This window comes from Mesoplodon bidens (genome assembly GCF_964165515.1).
Source record: "Mesoplodon bidens genome assembly, contig: HAP1_SCAFFOLD_320, whole genome shotgun sequence".
In the NCBI taxonomy this organism is placed as follows: domain Eukaryota; kingdom Metazoa; phylum Chordata; class Mammalia; order Artiodactyla; family Ziphiidae; genus Mesoplodon; species Mesoplodon bidens.
Genome location: NW_027671880.1, coordinates 119032 through 138096, shown reverse-complemented (window position 1 = coordinate 138096; position 19065 = coordinate 119032). Strand labels below are relative to the sequence as shown.

Sequence of the window (19065 nt, the reverse complement as noted above, 5' to 3'; positions counted from 1 at the left end):
TCATCTCCTATATTCTATCCCTAAGTGTTTCTCTGACTTCAGTTATTTGTATCACAGTATTTCAACAAAGCTGCATGACACTTGTGATATTTGTTTTAAATTAGTTCACATTTAAAGTTAACATCAATAACTTAATAATTTGACTATATCAATAACTTAAGAGATTAGTAATAATTTACCATAGAAAGAAGGTAATGATAAAAATAAAACCAAAAAAGTTATTAATTTCTAGCTAGATATTGTTGTCTACTGAAGGCTGTAAGCCTGAATCCTGACTCTTTTTTTAAAAATGGCAGTTAGCCAGTGTTAGTTGAAGATATGCACCAAGCTGAGAATTTATCCAGAAGAATGGAAAGAAAATGCATTAAGGTCTCACAGTGTTATCATTTAGTTCTAGGTGTGTATGCCACTTAGAATCATCTGACATACCAGTGGGATAGTGCCTCCATGCCTTGGGAACCATTACCTATGAAGATTTTAGAACCTGTATGACCCCATGTGCTGGTTTTTTTCTATTTAATTAATATTAATGTGAAATATTTTATTTACTAAATATAACCATCTGTAAATTCCACAACTCACTTTTCATTTCCATTAACAGATGAGGCATTCCAGAAGAACTCACTGCCCTGACTGGGATAACAGAGAAAGCTGGGGACATGAAAGCTACAGTGGAAGTCACAAACGGAAAAGGAGATCCCACAGTAGTACACAAGAGAACAGACCTTGTAAACCACATCACCAGCTTAAAGAATCTTATTGGTAAATTACGCTTGAACTAGTACCATTTTAACACTAATAGTTGTAATGACTTGTCATTAGCTTATATAGCTTTCATCTGTCAGATTGTTTTATAAATCAGTCAACAAATACTCATTCAGAAAATATTTACTGAGTGCCTCTTATATGCTAGACACTGCTGTGAATAGAACAGAGTTCCTACTCTCACATATCCGTGTACATTTGGGAGCTGTAGGAAACAGTTGCTGGAGTCCCAGCTGCCAGTAATATAGTTGTGGGAAATGAGACACACGAAAGTTAAGTAAGTGATTAAAGGACCAGTGGGTGCCTTTAACTTGTATGTAGTAGGGAGAGCTGTACATTGGGGCACTTATTTAGGGTTCCACAAATGAGAGCTAATGAAGGGTCGGGAGGAGTTCATCCAGATGGAAAAATAGCATGTGGTGTGTGAGAATGTTAAAGTGTGTTGGGGATTAGTTGCTTATACTGTATTCTACAGGTTATATTTGTAGATAAGGCCAGTGGATATGTTTGGGATTTTTAGAAGCTTGGCTGTTGTAAGAAGGACCTCATTAAAAATTTCCAATGGCATGTGTCCTGTTCTGTTGTATTCTTACCAGTGTAAAATTTGGAGGTACTACGTTTATATAGAATTGAAGGAATTTTTCAAGTTCCTAAATGATTAAACAAAGCCTAGGTGAATAGAGTTTCTTTCATTCTGTCCTCCGTTAATTTCCCTTTCTCATTTGTTTTTGGTGGTTCTATGTTTTCTCCTTGTTTTGTGCAGATGTTCCACTGGGACTGTTTGCCAGATTGCTTTCTAAATTAGCCAACTGGCGTTATTTAAAAAACAGTATGCAATTTTTTTCCTTCTCCATGCCAAAACAGACTTGTTCTGTAGAACAGTGAGCTTGTTGTTAATCAGTGCAGACTAATCATTCTTCACACACTATCATATGGAGGGAAGAGGGAGAATCTATGCCAGGATTTCAATGACCTGAGCTAATTAATGTATTATACAAGAATATCTGTACCCTATATTATGATAACTACAAAATACTCTGTAAGCCTTAACATATAGTACTAACCATTCATGGATTTATTATGCATTGTATGTGTCGCAAGGAAGTGATATGAATGATGAACAGTTATTCATATTCACAATTAACCACATCAAGATGATACTGAGTCAGTGCAATAACCACTAGGCCAATAGTTTCTTCTTTGATATTGGCACCAGAGATGTCTGGTGGTAATTGCTCTCCGTAATCTGGAGTAATCTACTAGTCTTTTTCAAGATTCAAATCTTCATAAGAGTTTTTCTTTTGTAAAATTATTGGAAAAAAAATGAAAAATACAGAAGCATATAAAGAAGGTACTCTTGGTAGGATGCTAGTCCCTCATTTGGATGTAAAGTTATTTCTTCTGAAAAATATCTTTGTATACAAATCTTTGCCTCTGAATATTTCCTGAAAATAGGTTCTAAGAAGGGACAGTTTCAAGTGAAAGGGTGTGACCTCTTATAAGGCTCTTGCTACATATTCACATATTTTTCCACATATTTTTCTAGAAAGTTTGTACCAAGTTACACTCCCTACGACATGCTGTCACTAGTCTTGTGTATTTTGAAATGCCAAGAATAGTGTTTTCTTTTCATTTGAATGTTTAAATTTCTGCTGAATTTGTCCTCTGTCATGTGCTTATTGAACACTTGAATATTTTTTTAATTGAAGTCTAGTTGATTGTGAACATTATTTTTGTATTCTTAGCCTATTTTTTCTATTAAAGCATATTTTTCTTATGATTTATCAGCGCTTTTATTGTATATCAATTATCTTACCTTTTTTCCTATATATTTCAGAGTGTCTTTTCTTTCTGATTTGTAAGTAGCCTGTGAATTGCTCCCTTCCTACAAGCTTAATCAATTAATTCTACACAGGAAGACTGATGTGGCTGTGAACACTGTGAACACATTTTATATCCTTAAATGTCTTGTTGTAACATAGAGTATCAAGCCTTAAACCAGTGATTCTCAAACTTTAGTGTGAATAGAATCACTTTGGAGGTATGTTTAAAATGCATATTACCAGATTATTCAGTGAGTCTGACCTGGGGTCCAGGGATCTTCATTTTTAAAAATTCAGTATTTCGATATTGTTAATAAACAGACCACCCTTTGAGAAACACTGTTTTAAGCCCTTTAGCCTGGCATGCAAGATTTTGGATGATCTGTTCCCAGCTTATTTATTTGCCTATGTTCCCCTATGTGAAAATTGCTCTTGCTGAAATTGTCTACTTACTATTTCCTAAGTAACATGTAGACAAACTCATCTCTAAACCATTCTGGCTAAAAGTACTCTATAAATGTAAGATGGTCATATGCCATTTTTCTTTCCTGGCACCACTTCTACTTCCTACTTTATCCAAATCCTGATGTCCCTATAAGATGCAACTCTTCCCTTCTTTTTCACGAAATCTTCCCTGACCATTTTAAGCATTATGAGTTTTTTCTCCTAAGCACTCATATCCAGGCTTTCGGCATTTCCTGCATGGTTGAGTTTTGTTTTATTTTTGTGTGAGTAACCTCAAATTGAACAGTTATTTGTTGGCAGGGATTTTGCCTCATATATTTTTTATCTTCCACAGGACCTGTGTGGAAATAGAAACGAATGCCCATAGCCTCATTAGTCTTGGCTGTTTTAAAGAACTACAGTGAAATATTCACTGGACATTCAGTGACTATTTTTAGAAATTCAATCAGTCTGTTCATCCTGTTCACTCTGTCCATATAGCCTTTATAATTCTGTAGACTTTGTTTATATAATCTCTAAGGCTCGGTTGTTGTAGGCTGAAGAGGTCCTCATCTTTTTAGTTTATCCTCATAGTATTACTTCACTCCATGTTTGTTATTCTATAGATTATTTATGGATTATCAGCAGCTCTAATTTCATGCACTAGTCCAGCTAAGGATTATTAGTGTTAGAGTTTTCCGATACATTTTAGACTTTTATGGGAAGGATGCCTTACAGAATTAAACACATGCCCTTTAGAGTATGGTAATTTCTAGTTTGACGTATTGTAGATCTCTCCCTTAACGGTTCCAAGCAACTCATCAGATCCCTGACTTAGACCCAGATTTAGACCCTAATATCCTGAGTTGGTTCTCCAATGGCTAGAACTTAAGGCTGACACTGGGGAAAGGGGGTTTCTGCATCTCCCCAGCCTGGATTTGATGCCAGCCCTGTTGAGTAGCAGTTTTAGAGATGCTTCTCCTTTATTTTTGCATAAACCAGCCTCCTGAGAAAAAAGAATGACAACATATTCTGGAAAAAGAACGAGGTTAGTGAGGGCAGTCTAGTTAACATCTGTCACTCCATTGCTTGTCAGGATTATTTTAGCTGGTGTGTGTGACTGGGCAGGTGTCCCCTCTCTCCCTCAGTGCTCCACGTGCATCCCTCTTGAATCTTCACACTGTTGAAAAGAATACTCATCCCAGGTAGAGAGGGGGACAGGAAACTGGGTCAGTTGACTCTCTCTTTTTCTTTCCATCAAATCAAGGCTACTTAACTGGAATCCACTGACTTCCTGAGGTCCATGATCTCTGAAATTCCTTGCCAAGTTTTGTTTACGCATTTGTGCATTTCTTAGGGGAGAGGGTCCATACCTCTCAATTAGATTTTCAAAGGGATCTGTAGATTCATCAGTTAAGCACTATGGGGCTTACCTGGTGGCACAGTGGTTGACAGTCCGCCTGCTGATGCAGGGGATGCAGGTTTGTGTCCCGGTCCGGGAGGATCCCACATGCCATGGAGCGGCTAGGCCCATGAGCTATGGCTGCTGGGCATGTGCATCCGGAGCCTGTGCTCCACAATGGGAGAGGCCACAACAGTGAGAGGCCTGCGTACCGCAAAAAAAATAAATAAATAAATAAAAGAAGTTAAGCACTATGGCACCAGATGATGCTGTTTTCCCTGAATTCTTGTCTATTTCACAAGCAGGAGTGACAGGAAATTCAAAATGCAAAGGGAAGTAGGGGGTTGGGAAATCCTAAGCAAGCAATTACTAGAACCTTTTCTCATTTGAGGGGGATATATTTTAGATATTTTTGGCACATGAAGCAGCCTTCAAAAACTGTGTTGTCTATTTCTCAGAAAGATACAGGAAGCTCGAAATAGAGGAGAGGAGATGGAATAGGTGGTGTGTATAATAATACTGGCACATACAATAGGATTTAGTATGTGCTCTACAACCATGGCAAATCGTTTTCCTTCTAGGGATCTCAGTGTAGTCATCTGTAAAATGAAAGTCCTGAAATATATTTAAGATTCCTTTTAGCTCTAATACACCTTTCGTGAAAGAACTCTGTGTGCCAGAGATACCTAACTTACATTAAGAAGTAAAGGAATCCTGTTTTGCCTGTCTCATATTGTGTGTGGCTCTGCAAAAAGGAAGAGAGCTTAGTTACAGATGCATATATCATAAGATTGATGAATTTCAGAAGAGCAGTTTTGTGAATTTTTGGTCTTAACTTTCACCAGAAGGTAAAGGGACACTTAATCAAGTAAACACTGAATATGTTGAATGATTTGACCCAAGGTTTGTTCCTTCATAGCAGTATATATTAATAGAGATATATGTACCCATTTGCTTGTTGGTTAAAGTAAAATTATTTAAGTTTTGTGAGTTAAGTACAAATTCTAATTCATCAATTTGTATTTTTTTCTTTTATTGAGTTAGCTGTTGAAACCAGGAATTCTTGAGAGAATGTTTTATTTTAACCACGTTAAAATGTGGTTAAACGTTAAAATGTTCTAGAATGAAGAGAGTAATTTTAAATCCTGTAATGTGTTTGCAGTCATTATTTAGAAGCAAGGTTCTTGAATGAGAGATATTATCGGGACCAGAGATACATTGATGAATACAGAAATGACTACTGCAAAAGATATGTTCTTAATATTGATGAATACAGAAATGACTACTGCAAAAGATATGTTCCTAACATTGATGAATACAGAAATGACTACTGCAAAATATATGTTCCTAACATTGATGAATACAGAAATGACTACTGCAAAAGATATGTTCCTAACATTGATGAATACAGAAATGACTACTGCAAAATATATGTTCCTAACATTGATGAATACAGAAATGACTACTGCAAAAGATATGTTCCTAACATTGATGAATACAGAAATGACTACTGCAAAAGATATGTTCCTAACATTGATGAATACAGAAATGACTACTGCAAAAGATATGTTCCTAGACGTTATCACAGAGACGTTGAAAGCAGTTATCGAATCCACTGCAGTAAATCTTCAGTCCGAAGCTGGAGAAGCAGTCCTAAAAAGAAGCGTAATAGACAATGTTCAAGTAATCAGTCACGTTCGGTATGATTGATTTTGTTTTTATTTTGGGTAGATACTTATTTGTGTGTAAAAGCTCTTACTGAGCCAATAAGTTTGAAAAAGTTTATAATACTATATGAATATAATTGTGTTTATATTACTTGAATCCTTAAAGGAAACTTCCAAATTCTTACAACTAATCTGCATTTATTAGTTAGTCCTCATTTGCCCACATTTACTCATTTTCTGCAGACCAGATCATGAGGTTCTTGATTTTAATGTTAAAAATATTTTTATCTTTTATAACATAATCATACGAAAAGATGAAGCACCCATCTTTTCTTTCATCTTAAACATTTTTTACTTTAAAAGAAACCCCTTTCCCAGTACTTGGAGACAAATGTAGAAAGTTGCACTGGTGGATACTTACCCTGTGTATAGCACAATCTGCAATTAGTTCCATTGGAGTTCTGAAAGTGGGTGCTGAAGGGGAAATTATTGTCCAGAAAGCCTGCCTTTTTTTTACACTCATGAATCTTCACTTGTTTGCAGTAAACTATGAATTATTATTTTCCTCCCCAAGTTTTCTTCAGTAGAACTATCATTGATTAGATCAAACATTGACATTAGCCTTTATTTTCCCCTTTTATTTTAATAAGTATGTTTAAAAATATTGCTCAGTATCAATTTGAACTAATCTTGACATTTTAAAACATTTTCCTGCCAAACCAGACATTTCAACTCACAGCATAGGCTATTTTATAACGAGATTAATAGATCATGACATTGTATTCTTTAAATTTCAGACTTCAATTAAGTCAGTATTTTAGAGACAATTGTGTTGTTTTTTCTATTGCCACTTTAAGTAACTTATCTGAAAATCTTGCCATGTTTTTCTTCTGTAACATAAACTGTGTCCTGTGAATTTCTGGGGACTGAATTTGAAATTGCTCCTGCCAACTGTTCGTGGCCTGGTTCTTATCTGAATGCCTGAATATCTGCCCGCTGAATGAATTGCATATTCTGCCCTGAATTCACTCTGCTATATTGATTGGCTGGACGATCTTGGTGCTGCCCACTTGCCGTTCCAGAAGAGCCACCAAAGGAAAAGATCCAGGAGTATAGAAGATGATGAAGAGGGTCACCTTATCTGTCAAAGTGGAGACGTTCTAAAAGCAAGATGTATAGAATATTTTTCAACACTTTTTAAACTTTGCAGACAGAATAATCTTTTTAAGAATAGTTTGTCAGCGGGGGGCTAAAGAACTCTTCATTGCTTTTTTGTTTTGTTTTTTGTGGGTTTGTTTGTTGTTCTTTTGTATTTCTTCTTTTCTATAGAGTTTAAATATTTCTACTCTAAAGTTCCAAAATAATCAGTGGAATTTGAGATTAGAGCAAGAAAGATAGCTCTATCTAAGTTATTTTTGTAGCAGCTGAAAATAAAATAATTTGAGTGCTGGAACCTTAATTATGCTTTAATAGAGAGCATTTGAAAAAATTCCACACTTAAGCATTCATTATTTGAATAACTGATAATTTGTACTCATGTACTTACACTTCTTTCTCCCCCCTCACTTTAGATGAAATCGTGAACACTTTGGGAGAAGGGACCTTTGGCAGAGTTGTAGAGTGCATTGATCATGGCATGTAAGTTTGTTGTTTTTCTTTTTTGAAGATTCTGATATTTTTGGTGGAGAAGGATCCATAATTTAGATGAAATGGAATTTAAGTGGTAGCTATGTGTTTTCCTGGGAGGTATAAGTATTCAAAAGTTCTTGAACTGTGTATGATTTATTTACCATAAGTATGAATTTTGACCAAGAATGCTGAAAATTTTTATCAGATGGAGTTCATTGAAATTAATGTCAGTGTTCAAGTGAAGACTTTCCCAGAACTTAGGTCCTTGGCTTTCTATAAGAGATTTGGAGTGCTTTACCCTACTTTTGAATTGCAGAGACAATAAATTAGCATGTCCAATCTTCTTGGTTGAAAAAGTTTTATTTCCAAAGGATAATATTTGCACGTTAGGATTAGCTTCTCAAACTATAAATAAATTATATTACTTGAAGCCTACAGAATAAAGTCCAGATTCTTTAATGAGTTATACTAAACTTTTTGTTATTTGACCCTCTCTGCTTCATTTTCATGTTTTCCTCTAGGATCTCTATTCTGCGGTTGCAAATTTTTTTGTAAGTGAACGTCTTACAACAGTTTAGTGGAAACTGCACATTTCTAAATTGACATCTCAACTTTTCATCATAAAATAGTTGAGGATGTAATTTCCAGCTTATTGTAAATGCTGATTTTTTAAAAAAACATATTTCTCTTTCTAAATATGTTTGGGGGAATCTAAATACAACAGCTTGATACCTCCTGTCATCCATGAACAAAGTTTGCTTGAATACTTAGAAATGCTTTATCTTGAACTTAACTTTTACTTCTCTTTTCATAAAGAATATTATCCTACATATCTTTTATTATCACCCTTTCCTCTCTATGACAAAAATGTGAACATAAAGTAAAATTTTAAGATATTTTGAAATACTTTGACTTAGGAAAGTTGCTAAGAATTCCCATCTCTTCTTCACCCAGATTCCACAAATGTTAACATTTTACAGTGTTTAATCATTCTCTATATTTACATGTTATATGTATTTTCAAGTTTTGCCAGCTTATCTACAACCTGATTCACATTTCACTAGTTGTCCCATTTAGGTCTTTTAAAAATTTCTTGAGGTTCCAAGACTTGAGTATTTGAGATATTCCAATGAATAGTATTCAATTGATCAAGTACAAATCTGTTACAAATTTTGATACTTATTAGACCTAAAACATACAATGTAATTGAAAATATATCTTTTATTGAGATGGTTGGGGCCTTTGAAAAATGAGTTCCTGTGTCCATAGATAAATCTTACTGTTTTAACATTAAGTTTCCATTTTTCTTTTTTTTTTAACTGACAAGTAATATGAAAGCTTATAAGTTTAAGGTGTATAAAGTTGGTTTGAAACATTTATATACTGCAATATGATTACAATAGTAGCATTAGCTAACACCATTATCCATTTTTCATTTTTATAGCTATTAGCACTGTTCATTTTTATAGCATATTAGCAGTTAGAAAACTTGTCCATATGATGAAATAGATGAGACTAGAAGAAGTTTTGTCACAGCAGTTTTATAGTAATTCTTTTAAGTCTTGAGATATATGCTATACATCATAGGGAGATAAATCATTAAAAATTTATTTTGATGATTATATATCAGCCCACAACTTCACTGGGACCTTGTCAAAAGAAATGAGTTTGGAATAGGTTTGCTATCCAGCCACTAGAAAAATTTTTGCCTCAAAGAATTTTTTTTCTTTTTTATAAACAGCCTGGTGCACAAACCTTGCCATATTAATTTCACGTGCATGGGGTTCTCATTTGTAATGTGGGAAGGCCATAGTGAAAAATGCAGGGTTGACTGCTGGCTTGTATTCAAGAAGATCAGGTTTAGAAGAGAGGTCAGAAGGAAGCTGAAGATTTGGAAATCCTTTTCCTCAAAATCATTTACAGCTTTTTTTTTTTGGCCATGCCACGTGGCTTGCAGGATCTCAGCTCCCCGACCAGGGATTGAACCTGGGCCCACGGCAGTGAAAGCTCATGTCATAAACCACTGGACCACCAGGGAATTCCCTCTGCACTTTTTAGGAAGTACTACAGATGCCCCGGTCTAAAACACGCTGCCATACATTGTTGCTATTTATACCTATTCGCATCAGTGAATGCACTAAACATTTTTTTGGCTTGATGACTTATTGATGGTGTCTCCTTTGCCAGAATTATCTAACAAACTGATAGTTGTCTTTCTTCTCTGAGGAAGTCTGAGCTCCCCTATCTCTGATGGTTAGGCTCTTTCTTCTCTCTATTCCTTATACCAGGCACTTCTAACCTTATGATAAGTTGTTCAAGTGTCTGTCTTTTCCATTAGTCTGTGAGGTACATGGGACAAGCTCTTTTTAACAGTGATTCCAATGCAACATCTGGCACAGTCTGTCTAGCCTGGTGAATGAGTAAATGTTTTCAGCAGTAGTATGTTCAAGGTTTATATTTTTATCCTTTTTTTAAAAAAAAACTACTTATAATATCTAGGTAAATTTAAACTTTTGGAAACAAACATTAATGTTCATAAGTATTATGAGAAATCATCACTCTGTATAATGTATATTTTGTCATAATGTTTTGAAAAAATGTTTATAGATCTGCTATAATATACCCTGAAAGATTATTTAGGAAAATAGCATAGAGTGATTGGTACTTAACAAGATGATGCTTTAGAGCAGGTGTCCCCAACCCCTGGGCCGTGGACTGGTAGGAACTGGGCCTAACAGCAGGAGGTGAGCAGTGGGCGAGCGAGTGAAACTTCATCTGCTGCTCCCCTTAGCTTGCATTACCACCTGAACCATCACACCCTCCCCCCAACCATGGAAAAATTGTCTTCCATGAAAACGGTCCCTGGTGCCAAAAAGGTTGGTGACAGCTGCTTTAGAGGATACATGTCTTCAACGCCCTTCTGTACATTTACCATTTTCATTTTGTTTTAAAGGGGTGGCATACATGTAGCAGTGAAAATCATAAAAAATATGGGACAATATCATGAAGCAGCTCATTCAGAAATCGAAGTATTAGAGCATTTAAATAGTACTGATCCCAATAATGTCTTGTAAGTAATAAACTTGGAACTGTGATCCATTATGTTACATGAAATAATCAGAATTCTGTGAACTGAATTATTTGTATTCTGATCTGTTTTAGCCGATGTGTCCAGATGCTAGAATGGTTTGATCATCATGGTCATATTTGTATTGTGTTCGAACTCCTGGGACTTAGTACCTATGATTTCATTAAAGAAAATAGCTTTCTGCCATTTCAAATTGACCATATCAGGCAAATGGCATATCAGATCTGTCAGTCAATAAATTGTAAGTATACTTGTTAAATTTTTAAATACCAGTAAATTAAAGGTTTTATTGGACAAGCAACATATCAAACCATTGTCACTAAAAATGCACGTTGCAAGTAAAGATGAAACCACTTTTGATCCCTACCTCTACTACTAATTCTCCTTTCCCCCGGTACAGATTAAATTTGTAAGTGAAACTAATAATGTCTTTTTGTTGGTTTGTAGTTTTGCATCATAATAAATTAACCCATACAGATCTGAAGCCTGAAAATATTTTATTTGTGGAGTCTGACTATGTAGTCAAGTATAATTCAAAAATGGTAAGTTACACTTGTTTTAATTTTGGTAGTTGTCTTTAAAATTAATTTAGCTTGGTGATCCTTGGATGAGGAATTTTACCTTGAGGCTTATTATATCCTGACGTTTAACCCAAAAAGGGTAATCTTTTGCCTTTCTCATGGGGTTATTTTGAAAATCAAAAAGAGAATTCATGTGCAAGCCTTTTGGATAGTGCTATAAAATATTTCATATCTTTATTGATCTTTGTGTTTACTTAACTGTATCTCTAGAAACGTGATGAACGCACACTGCAAAACACAGATATCAAAATTGTTGACTTAGGAAGTGCAACATACGATGATGAACATCATAGCACTTTGGTATCTACACGGCATTACAGAGCTCCAGAGGTCATTTTGGGTTAGTAGATACCAGACTTCCTGATATTTTAATTGAAAAAGAGATATTTTGTTCTCTATAGCTTTTATTGGGGGGCAGGTAGTTGGGGGATAGCTGTAATTTTCTTAGCAGTGTACAGAAAATGTTTTCTGTTTTCATAAAAGCTGTCTGGACATTGCTATAAATATTTTTCCTGAGTGGGAAAAATGTGATATCATCTGTAAAGATATTCCAGGTGGTGGTTCTTTTTGAACAAGTCAGTCTTACAAGATCATAAGAGAACAAGCTGTATTGGCTAAGTCCATGACAGCAGTGTGATTTTGAAGCAATGTGGGCACCTCTTTTCGTCTCATCACAAAGCATGGTGCTGGGGAAAATGCTAAAGATTTGGCTGGCAGACGTCTAGATGTAGGGTGGATGGAGGTTAAGAGGAGAAGAAAGAGGGGCTAGTCTAAGAGGAGAGCTTTGATCATCTTTGACGTGGGAAAGCATGGAAAGGAAAATTAGTTAAGGTGCAGGGTTTTTCAATATTAATAAAAGGGAACTCAGTGAGGGAGAGCGCATCTTATGCCTCAAAATTGAAAAGTTCGAGACCGAGTCATGTTGATAGAGCAAGGAAGTCAGAGATGGATTTGGGGGCTTGGAGACAGTGGGAATAATTCAGATCAGGTGATATTGGGAGATAGTTAAATGGTATAAGCATATTACTTCACCAAAAGTAAGTTTCAACCGAGGTTGGATAGTAAAACATCTTTGTGGAATCAGTCTTTTCCACTTTTTACCTTTTGTCTAAGAGGACTTGGTAGTTGAGAATATGAGTGTGAGAGCAAACTAATGATGTTTACCTAGAGTAAAGAATTAGTAAAAGGGACAGGAAATTAAGAATAGTATGTAGTGCTGGCTAGTAGAACTTTCCATGATGATAGAAATGTTGTATATCTGCACTATCCAACATGGTAGCCATTAGTAGCCACACGTAGACTACTGTGTACGTTCAGTATAGCCAGTGTGACTGAGGAACTGAATTTTAAATTAATTAAACTTTTCGATTTAAATAACCACATGTGGCTAGTGGCTACCACATAGGATAGCACAGGTTTGGAGCTCATCTTTGAGAGTGATGTTACTAGGATTTCTGCTTAGTATGGTCTGAAAGAAGCTGCTGTGTTGCAGTAGTTTAGAAAATGTATTCATGGTTGAGGACTGAAGGCTGCAATGAAGGTAAAAGAATAGAGTGTGGGAAGAGATTGTGGACAGAGAGGTATTTTCAGAGCTTAAAAAGAGATAACTTGCTGTGTTTTATCAATTTTAAGAAGAAGATTTTTCTCCACATTTTAACATGTGAGGAAACATAAGACAAAACGGCATTTTTTCTTGGTTATTGGTTCATAAAACAGTGGTGTATCTTACAGTTAGTTAATGGCCTCCTCCTAGATTGTGTAAGATACAGTGATTCCTAGTAATAATACAGTCCCATGTGTGGCCAGGCTGGGGATAGTTGATATAAATCTGAAATTGGGGTTATTGGTGTTTAGGAAAAGAAATGAACAGATGGGAAGATTAGAAAGGTTCTTTGTGTGTTTGTGAAGTGTTACTCCTGAGGATGAAGGCAGAATTAGGTTGAAGAGGAAGATGTTGTCAGGTGCCACCACTGAGGAGGGCAGTTGGTCTCATGACTTGGGTGTTGGTAGTAAACAGAAGTTGGTAAAAGTGAATGATGTGAAATTCCAAAGAGTATGAGAGCTGAGCCATAAGAGAATGAGGTAGTTTACAGTCACTTGGGAGAAAGCTGGACTGGGAGACAGGAGTGGCTGGAAAAGAAAACTTTCATCTTAGATCCAAGCTCTATCATTTGCAGATTTTGTATGTGTTACTGTAAGTAGAAACCATGCTCCATTATCCTTTTGTTCAAGTGATAAGTACCATGAGGGTTAACAAAAATGGCTAAATCATAGTCAAGTTCCTTGAATATATTGTTTCTTCCTTTGTCTTTAAATTCAGTAATGTTACTGAAAGTAATTGAAATGTCTTTTAAAGTAGGTTTTATTTGTACATTATTTTTTTATTAAAAACTTAATCTTTAAAAGGTTAAAACATCTGTATGGTTTACTCTTTTCCTTTCTAATTAGATAGAGACTTAAGGCTAGGTGTTTTTTTCTTTTCTGCATAATGTTACTATTGAGAATTCTGAAGGAGAAAGTATATATGATCATGTATAGACAACCTGAAAGTACATATATAGATACCTCTCTATGTGAACTTTAAATATCTGTATAATTCTGCTTATGGGTGACACTGCTTATAATATCCATTATAATTCTTACATAATTTATGTGACACTACTATTTCTTTTAATGGAAGAAATAAACTCAGATATCAAGCTGATGGTAATTGATAAGGGGTTAGTAATTACACTCTGAGGATAATTATTGACCTATGTTTGCACTAATAAAATGTAAAATTTCATAGAACAACCGTTAAGTGGGTATAACAGTGCTCCTCATTGCACAAGCAATTCAGAGACTATGGAATATTTGCTAACCCCTCTTACTTTCCATAAAATGCCTCCTCCCCCAGGTTAAAATACTGTAAGTTGATACAAGGATATGGAGGACTCTGAAAGCATACTGAATAATGTTTGGTATAAAACTAAAAATGTAAACCCTGAATTTACTATCATATTCTCCTAAATGGGCTATATAAAGAGAGCACCCACATAGGAAAAGATATTGTGTATTGGCAATTAAAAATGGTTGCATAATAAAATGTTTGGTTTTGTTTTTAAATAGCTTTAGGTTGGTCTCAGCCATGTGATGTTTGGAGCATAGGTTGCATTCTTATTGAATATTACCTTGGTTTCACAGTCTTTCAGGTATGTATTTAGTAAATGTTACTTACTGATTCATAATGAGCTTTAATGATAAAGGCATGTTAAAGTTTTTGTTTCCATATTGGAAAGTTGCCATAGTGTCATTATTCTTAAGATGTAAACTTCCATGTGCAAAATAGTCATCCTTCTCTAAAACCATAGTTGAATGAAATACTCTCAGTGAATGGTCATAATTCATTCTGCATGTGGAGCTTTTAAACACATGATCCATATTGACTTCATATGATCCAGTTTATTGTGATGCTCCTTCATAAATTTACATTAGTGTTACTATGGTCAGTTTTAATTCAGCTCTGGTTATGTTGCACTTTTATTAAAAGAATTCAGAAACAGTAAGATGTATTAAGCATGTATGACACCCTAGGCACATTTCTAAGCACTATGTGTATAAAAATGAAAAGACAGCATCTCTCTCCTCAAGGAAGACATACACAGAATAGACATGGGATAACGTACAGTACAATGTGATACTTGCTATAATGGAACAATGTAGAAGGGAACCCAGAAAATGGGAACAGTTAAGTTTCCTTCGAGAAGGCATCACTGAGGAGTAGGGAGTTTAATCCAAGCTATAAGGAAGAGTAAGAGTTTGTCAGAAAACTAGAGTGTGTGATGGCCATATCAGGAAGAAATGGTATTCATAAATGCAAGAGGCATAAAGGAAGCTACTCTAGTTGAGGAAGGATGAATAGTGCTGCCGGAGTGTCTTGGATAAATAGGAAAATGGTGTGAGTAGGCAAGTACTGATTCATAGTGGATTTGTTTGCCATAGAAAGGTATTTGTTTTATCCTAGGAGTCAGTGGTTTCCAAATGTAGACCGGTCTAAAATGAAAATGATTTTGTAGGGTTGCCGTTCTGGCTTTCATTTAGAAATTACCTCTCCTGGTTTTTTTTTGGTATTAAAATGTTCTTTCTATGAAATGATAATAGTTATTGGCTTACTTGGCAGAACAAAAAGGAGAAAATGTTATTTAGGTCTCTACTTGTTTTCCTCATAATTTTGCTTATGTCGGAAAACTAAAAGTCTTGAAAGCTTCAAGTGGTGTAACCATTGGAGAACTTTAAGAGGGTTGTGATTTGATCAAGGTGTGTTGTTGGATGGGGTGAGGGTGGTTAGGAAGTTCCTGGCTAATACTGTCAAGGTTGCTTTGAGGTTATGGCAATGCAGGATGAGGAGGGAGGAAGCTGTGATGAATTATAAGTCACTTAGGTGGCTGTTGCAGAATATATGTGTTCACTGCTATGGGGCACCTCACCAAACTTCTGTCTACTCCGTAGAGATCTGTTAAAAGTACTCTGAGTTTGTAGACAAGTTTGATATCTAGAACATAGCTGTCGGACATTTCTCGGGGGTGGTGTCTGGTTTTGTGGTAGTAAGCTATAGGGTCAAGGAAAAAGTTGAGCACAGTGCATGCTTTCTTCATTCTGACACATATAAAATCCTTCAGATGGTTTTATGATTGTAAATCATTCTGAGATCTTAAGCGTCGATTATTAACTTTGGTGTGAGATGTTGTTTATATTTTAATTCCACCCTCCAAAATAGTCGTCAACTAAGGAACTTTTTGAAGATAATGGAGCTTGTATTATTTATTCCTGTCATGACTTAAGAACATTTTGAAAGCAGTGTGCTAGGCACAGTAGTTAATGGATTTAAAAAGCATTGCACATAGACTCTGCTCTTCAGAGCAAGGATTGGCAAACTATATCCTATCTGATGCCTGCTTTAAAAAATGAAAAAGAATATGTGGTGGAGACCATCTGTGACCATCCAAGCCTAAAATATTTACTATCTGGTCCTTTACAGAAGAAGTTTGCCAGCCTCCACTTAGGAGTGTACCATTTAGTTTAACAATTTATTCTACTTTAGCCAAAGCTCTGTTACTGTGTAATTTAAGAATATGAGTTTTGACTTGGGTTCATAGCTCAGGTTTCCTCATTGATGAGCTATATGAGCTTGAGCTAGTATCTTAACCTCTTTGAAAGTTATGTTCCCACATTCCTAGCACAAGGTTGTTGTAAGAATTATTGGGACTGTATTTTTATTGTCTAGGATTAGTGTTACAAAGTTGCTATCCATTGGGTAATGGAGGTTAGTTAAGCAACCGATAAAATGAGTAGCCAGGTTTTTGGTAATCTTCCCAGTCATCCCTCAGTTAAACAGTGCAAATAATACAAATAAGGAAAAACTGTTCTGTTTTACATTAAACAACTTATTCGAACATTGTAAATCAACTGTACTTCAGTAAAATATACTTAAAAAGTTGTTCCTCAATCAGCTATACAGACCTTACCAATTCATTTCAGAAATCAGACAATCAGTGTAGCTCATTCAGTTTTATTCCATCTTTGAAGTAGAGTGTAGTATAAATTGTATAGCTGTCTAATCTAGTCCTTTTATGGAAACACTATTTTCTTGGTTTTTTCTTAACATTTATTTATTTACTTTTTTTTTGGTTGCATTGGTTGTTCATTCCAGCACGTGGGCTTCTCTCTCATTGTGGTATGTGGGTTTTCTCTCACCAGTTGTGGTGTGCAGTTTCCAGAGTGTGTGGGCTCTGTAGTTTGTAGCTCACAGGCTCTCTTTCTGTGGTGGGCAGGCTTAGTTGCCCCGCAGCGTGTGGGATATTAGTTCCCTGACCAGGGAGCGAACCCACGTCCCCCGCATTGGAAGGTGTATTCTCTGCCACTGGACCACCAGGGAAGTCCTGGAAACACTGTTTTCTTGTGTTTTCCTTTTATGTGCATGTAGGGAAATGGAAAGTGCTAAGTTTCTTTTTCCTATTTTTTTAGACTCATCATAGTAAAAAACACCTGGCAATGATGGAACGTATATTAGGACCCATACCAACACACATGATTCAGAAAACAAGGTATGCTTTTTAAGATTAAAGTCCTTATTGGGTACATGCAGTGGCCTATACTCAAACTATAGAAAAGCCATCTTTGTTGTTATTGCTTATTCCAAAGACTGTAGATTTTGAATTTTTTTTTCATGAAGTCAAGTTTTTGAAAAATAATGCAATATTTACTTTGTGATCCAGTAAATAAAGTGGTGTTTTTATACTCAAGTTAACCTCTGCATAAATGTTTTCCTAGGTTGATTTAAAAATAATACATAGAGTAGTAAAAAGAGCTTGATTTTGGAGTCCTATCTAAATTTGAACTCCAGACTGTTGCAAACCACATGTACGTCTTTGGACAAGAATACTATAAGTGGTTTCAAAACATAGCTTCACTGCAGAAGTCATCCAGGGAATTGTTAACGATTTCTAGCCCCATTCCAGATCTAGTGAAATCAGAATTTACAGGAATGGATCTAGGATCCTCTGTTTTTCACGCTGGCATTGTTTCACATATGGTACAACTTAGGTGGGATACTAAAACTTTAGAGCGTACAAGATTAGGAAAAATACCATATAAGGTATCCAATATAATTATTGCTGAGATATTTGGTAATTGTGTGTTTATGTATATATATAGAGATGTCTATGGTTCCATCTTTTCCCCCAATCCCCTGGTGGGGGCAGGGTAAGAATGTGGGTTTTGGGGGTTTTTTTTCTTGAAATTTAATCCAGACTTCTCTTTCCTATAGGAAACAGAAGTATTTTCTTCATAATCAGCTAGATTGGGAGGAACATAGTTCTGCTGGTAGATATGTTACGAGACACTGCAAACCATTAAAGGTAAAACAAAAAAACAAAAAAACCTGTTTTAACTATTTTTTATTGTCTTTCTTAAACAAAGTCATTTTTCCCCTCAGGAATTTATGCTCTGTCATGATGAAGAACATGAGAAACTGTTTGACCTGATTCAAAGAATGTTAGAATATGATCCAGTGAAAAGAATTACCTTGGATGAAGCATTGCAGCATCCTTTCTTTGACTTATTAAAAAAGAAATAAAATGGAAATCAGTGGTTTTACTATACTTCTCTAGAAGAGATTATTTAAGACTGTGTCAGTCAACTCTAAACATTCTAATATTTTTATAAACCTTAAATTATTTTGTACAGTTAAGTGTAAATGCTGTATGTTTTGTATCAATTGCATAATTATCTTGTTAAGCAAATATGGTCTTGATAATGAATGAAATATAAAAGCTAAAATTAATTTTCCTTTTTTGAGATTAATTACCATTTTTAAAGACCTTTGGAATATCCTTTGTGTCCAGTGATTGATCTTGCCTTTTTGTACATGGAGGTTGACTCTTGGAAGTGATTTTTGTGTTTTGTTTTTTGGTTTTTTTGAGTAAAAGGAAATCTTGACTACTTCATTCTTAAATGAATATTCTTTATTTACCTCAAACTTTCCTTAACTTTAAAAGATTTTTCTGTAATTGTTGAACAGGTAATAAGTATTATTAACTTTAAGTAGGCAGGTATTAGAAACCAAAACCCATAGGAACTGTTTGCTGTTGAAATTTCATTAAATTGTAAGTATTGTGTTCTGTTTCAT

General features: G+C 35.3%; 1 protein-coding gene across 1 annotated transcript; it reads left to right on the top strand.

Moving 5' to 3' along the window:
* Positions 1-601: 601 nt before the first annotated feature.
* On the top strand, positions 602-18523 carry LOC308610865 (dual specificity protein kinase CLK4-like; the record flags this gene model as incomplete). The annotated part of the gene is made up of 13 exons (XM_081259860.1): positions 602-762; positions 5597-5665; positions 5981-6134; positions 7184-7274; positions 7673-7739; positions 10684-10800; positions 10893-11059; positions 11266-11360; positions 11610-11739; positions 14508-14590; positions 17403-17482; positions 18205-18295; positions 18373-18523. 13 exons carry the CDS (start codon positions 602-604, stop codon positions 18511-18513), a joined length of 1446 nt encoding a protein of 481 aa, XP_081115986.1. The 3' UTR covers positions 18514-18523.
* Between the last annotated feature and the right edge of the window lie 542 nt (positions 18524-19065).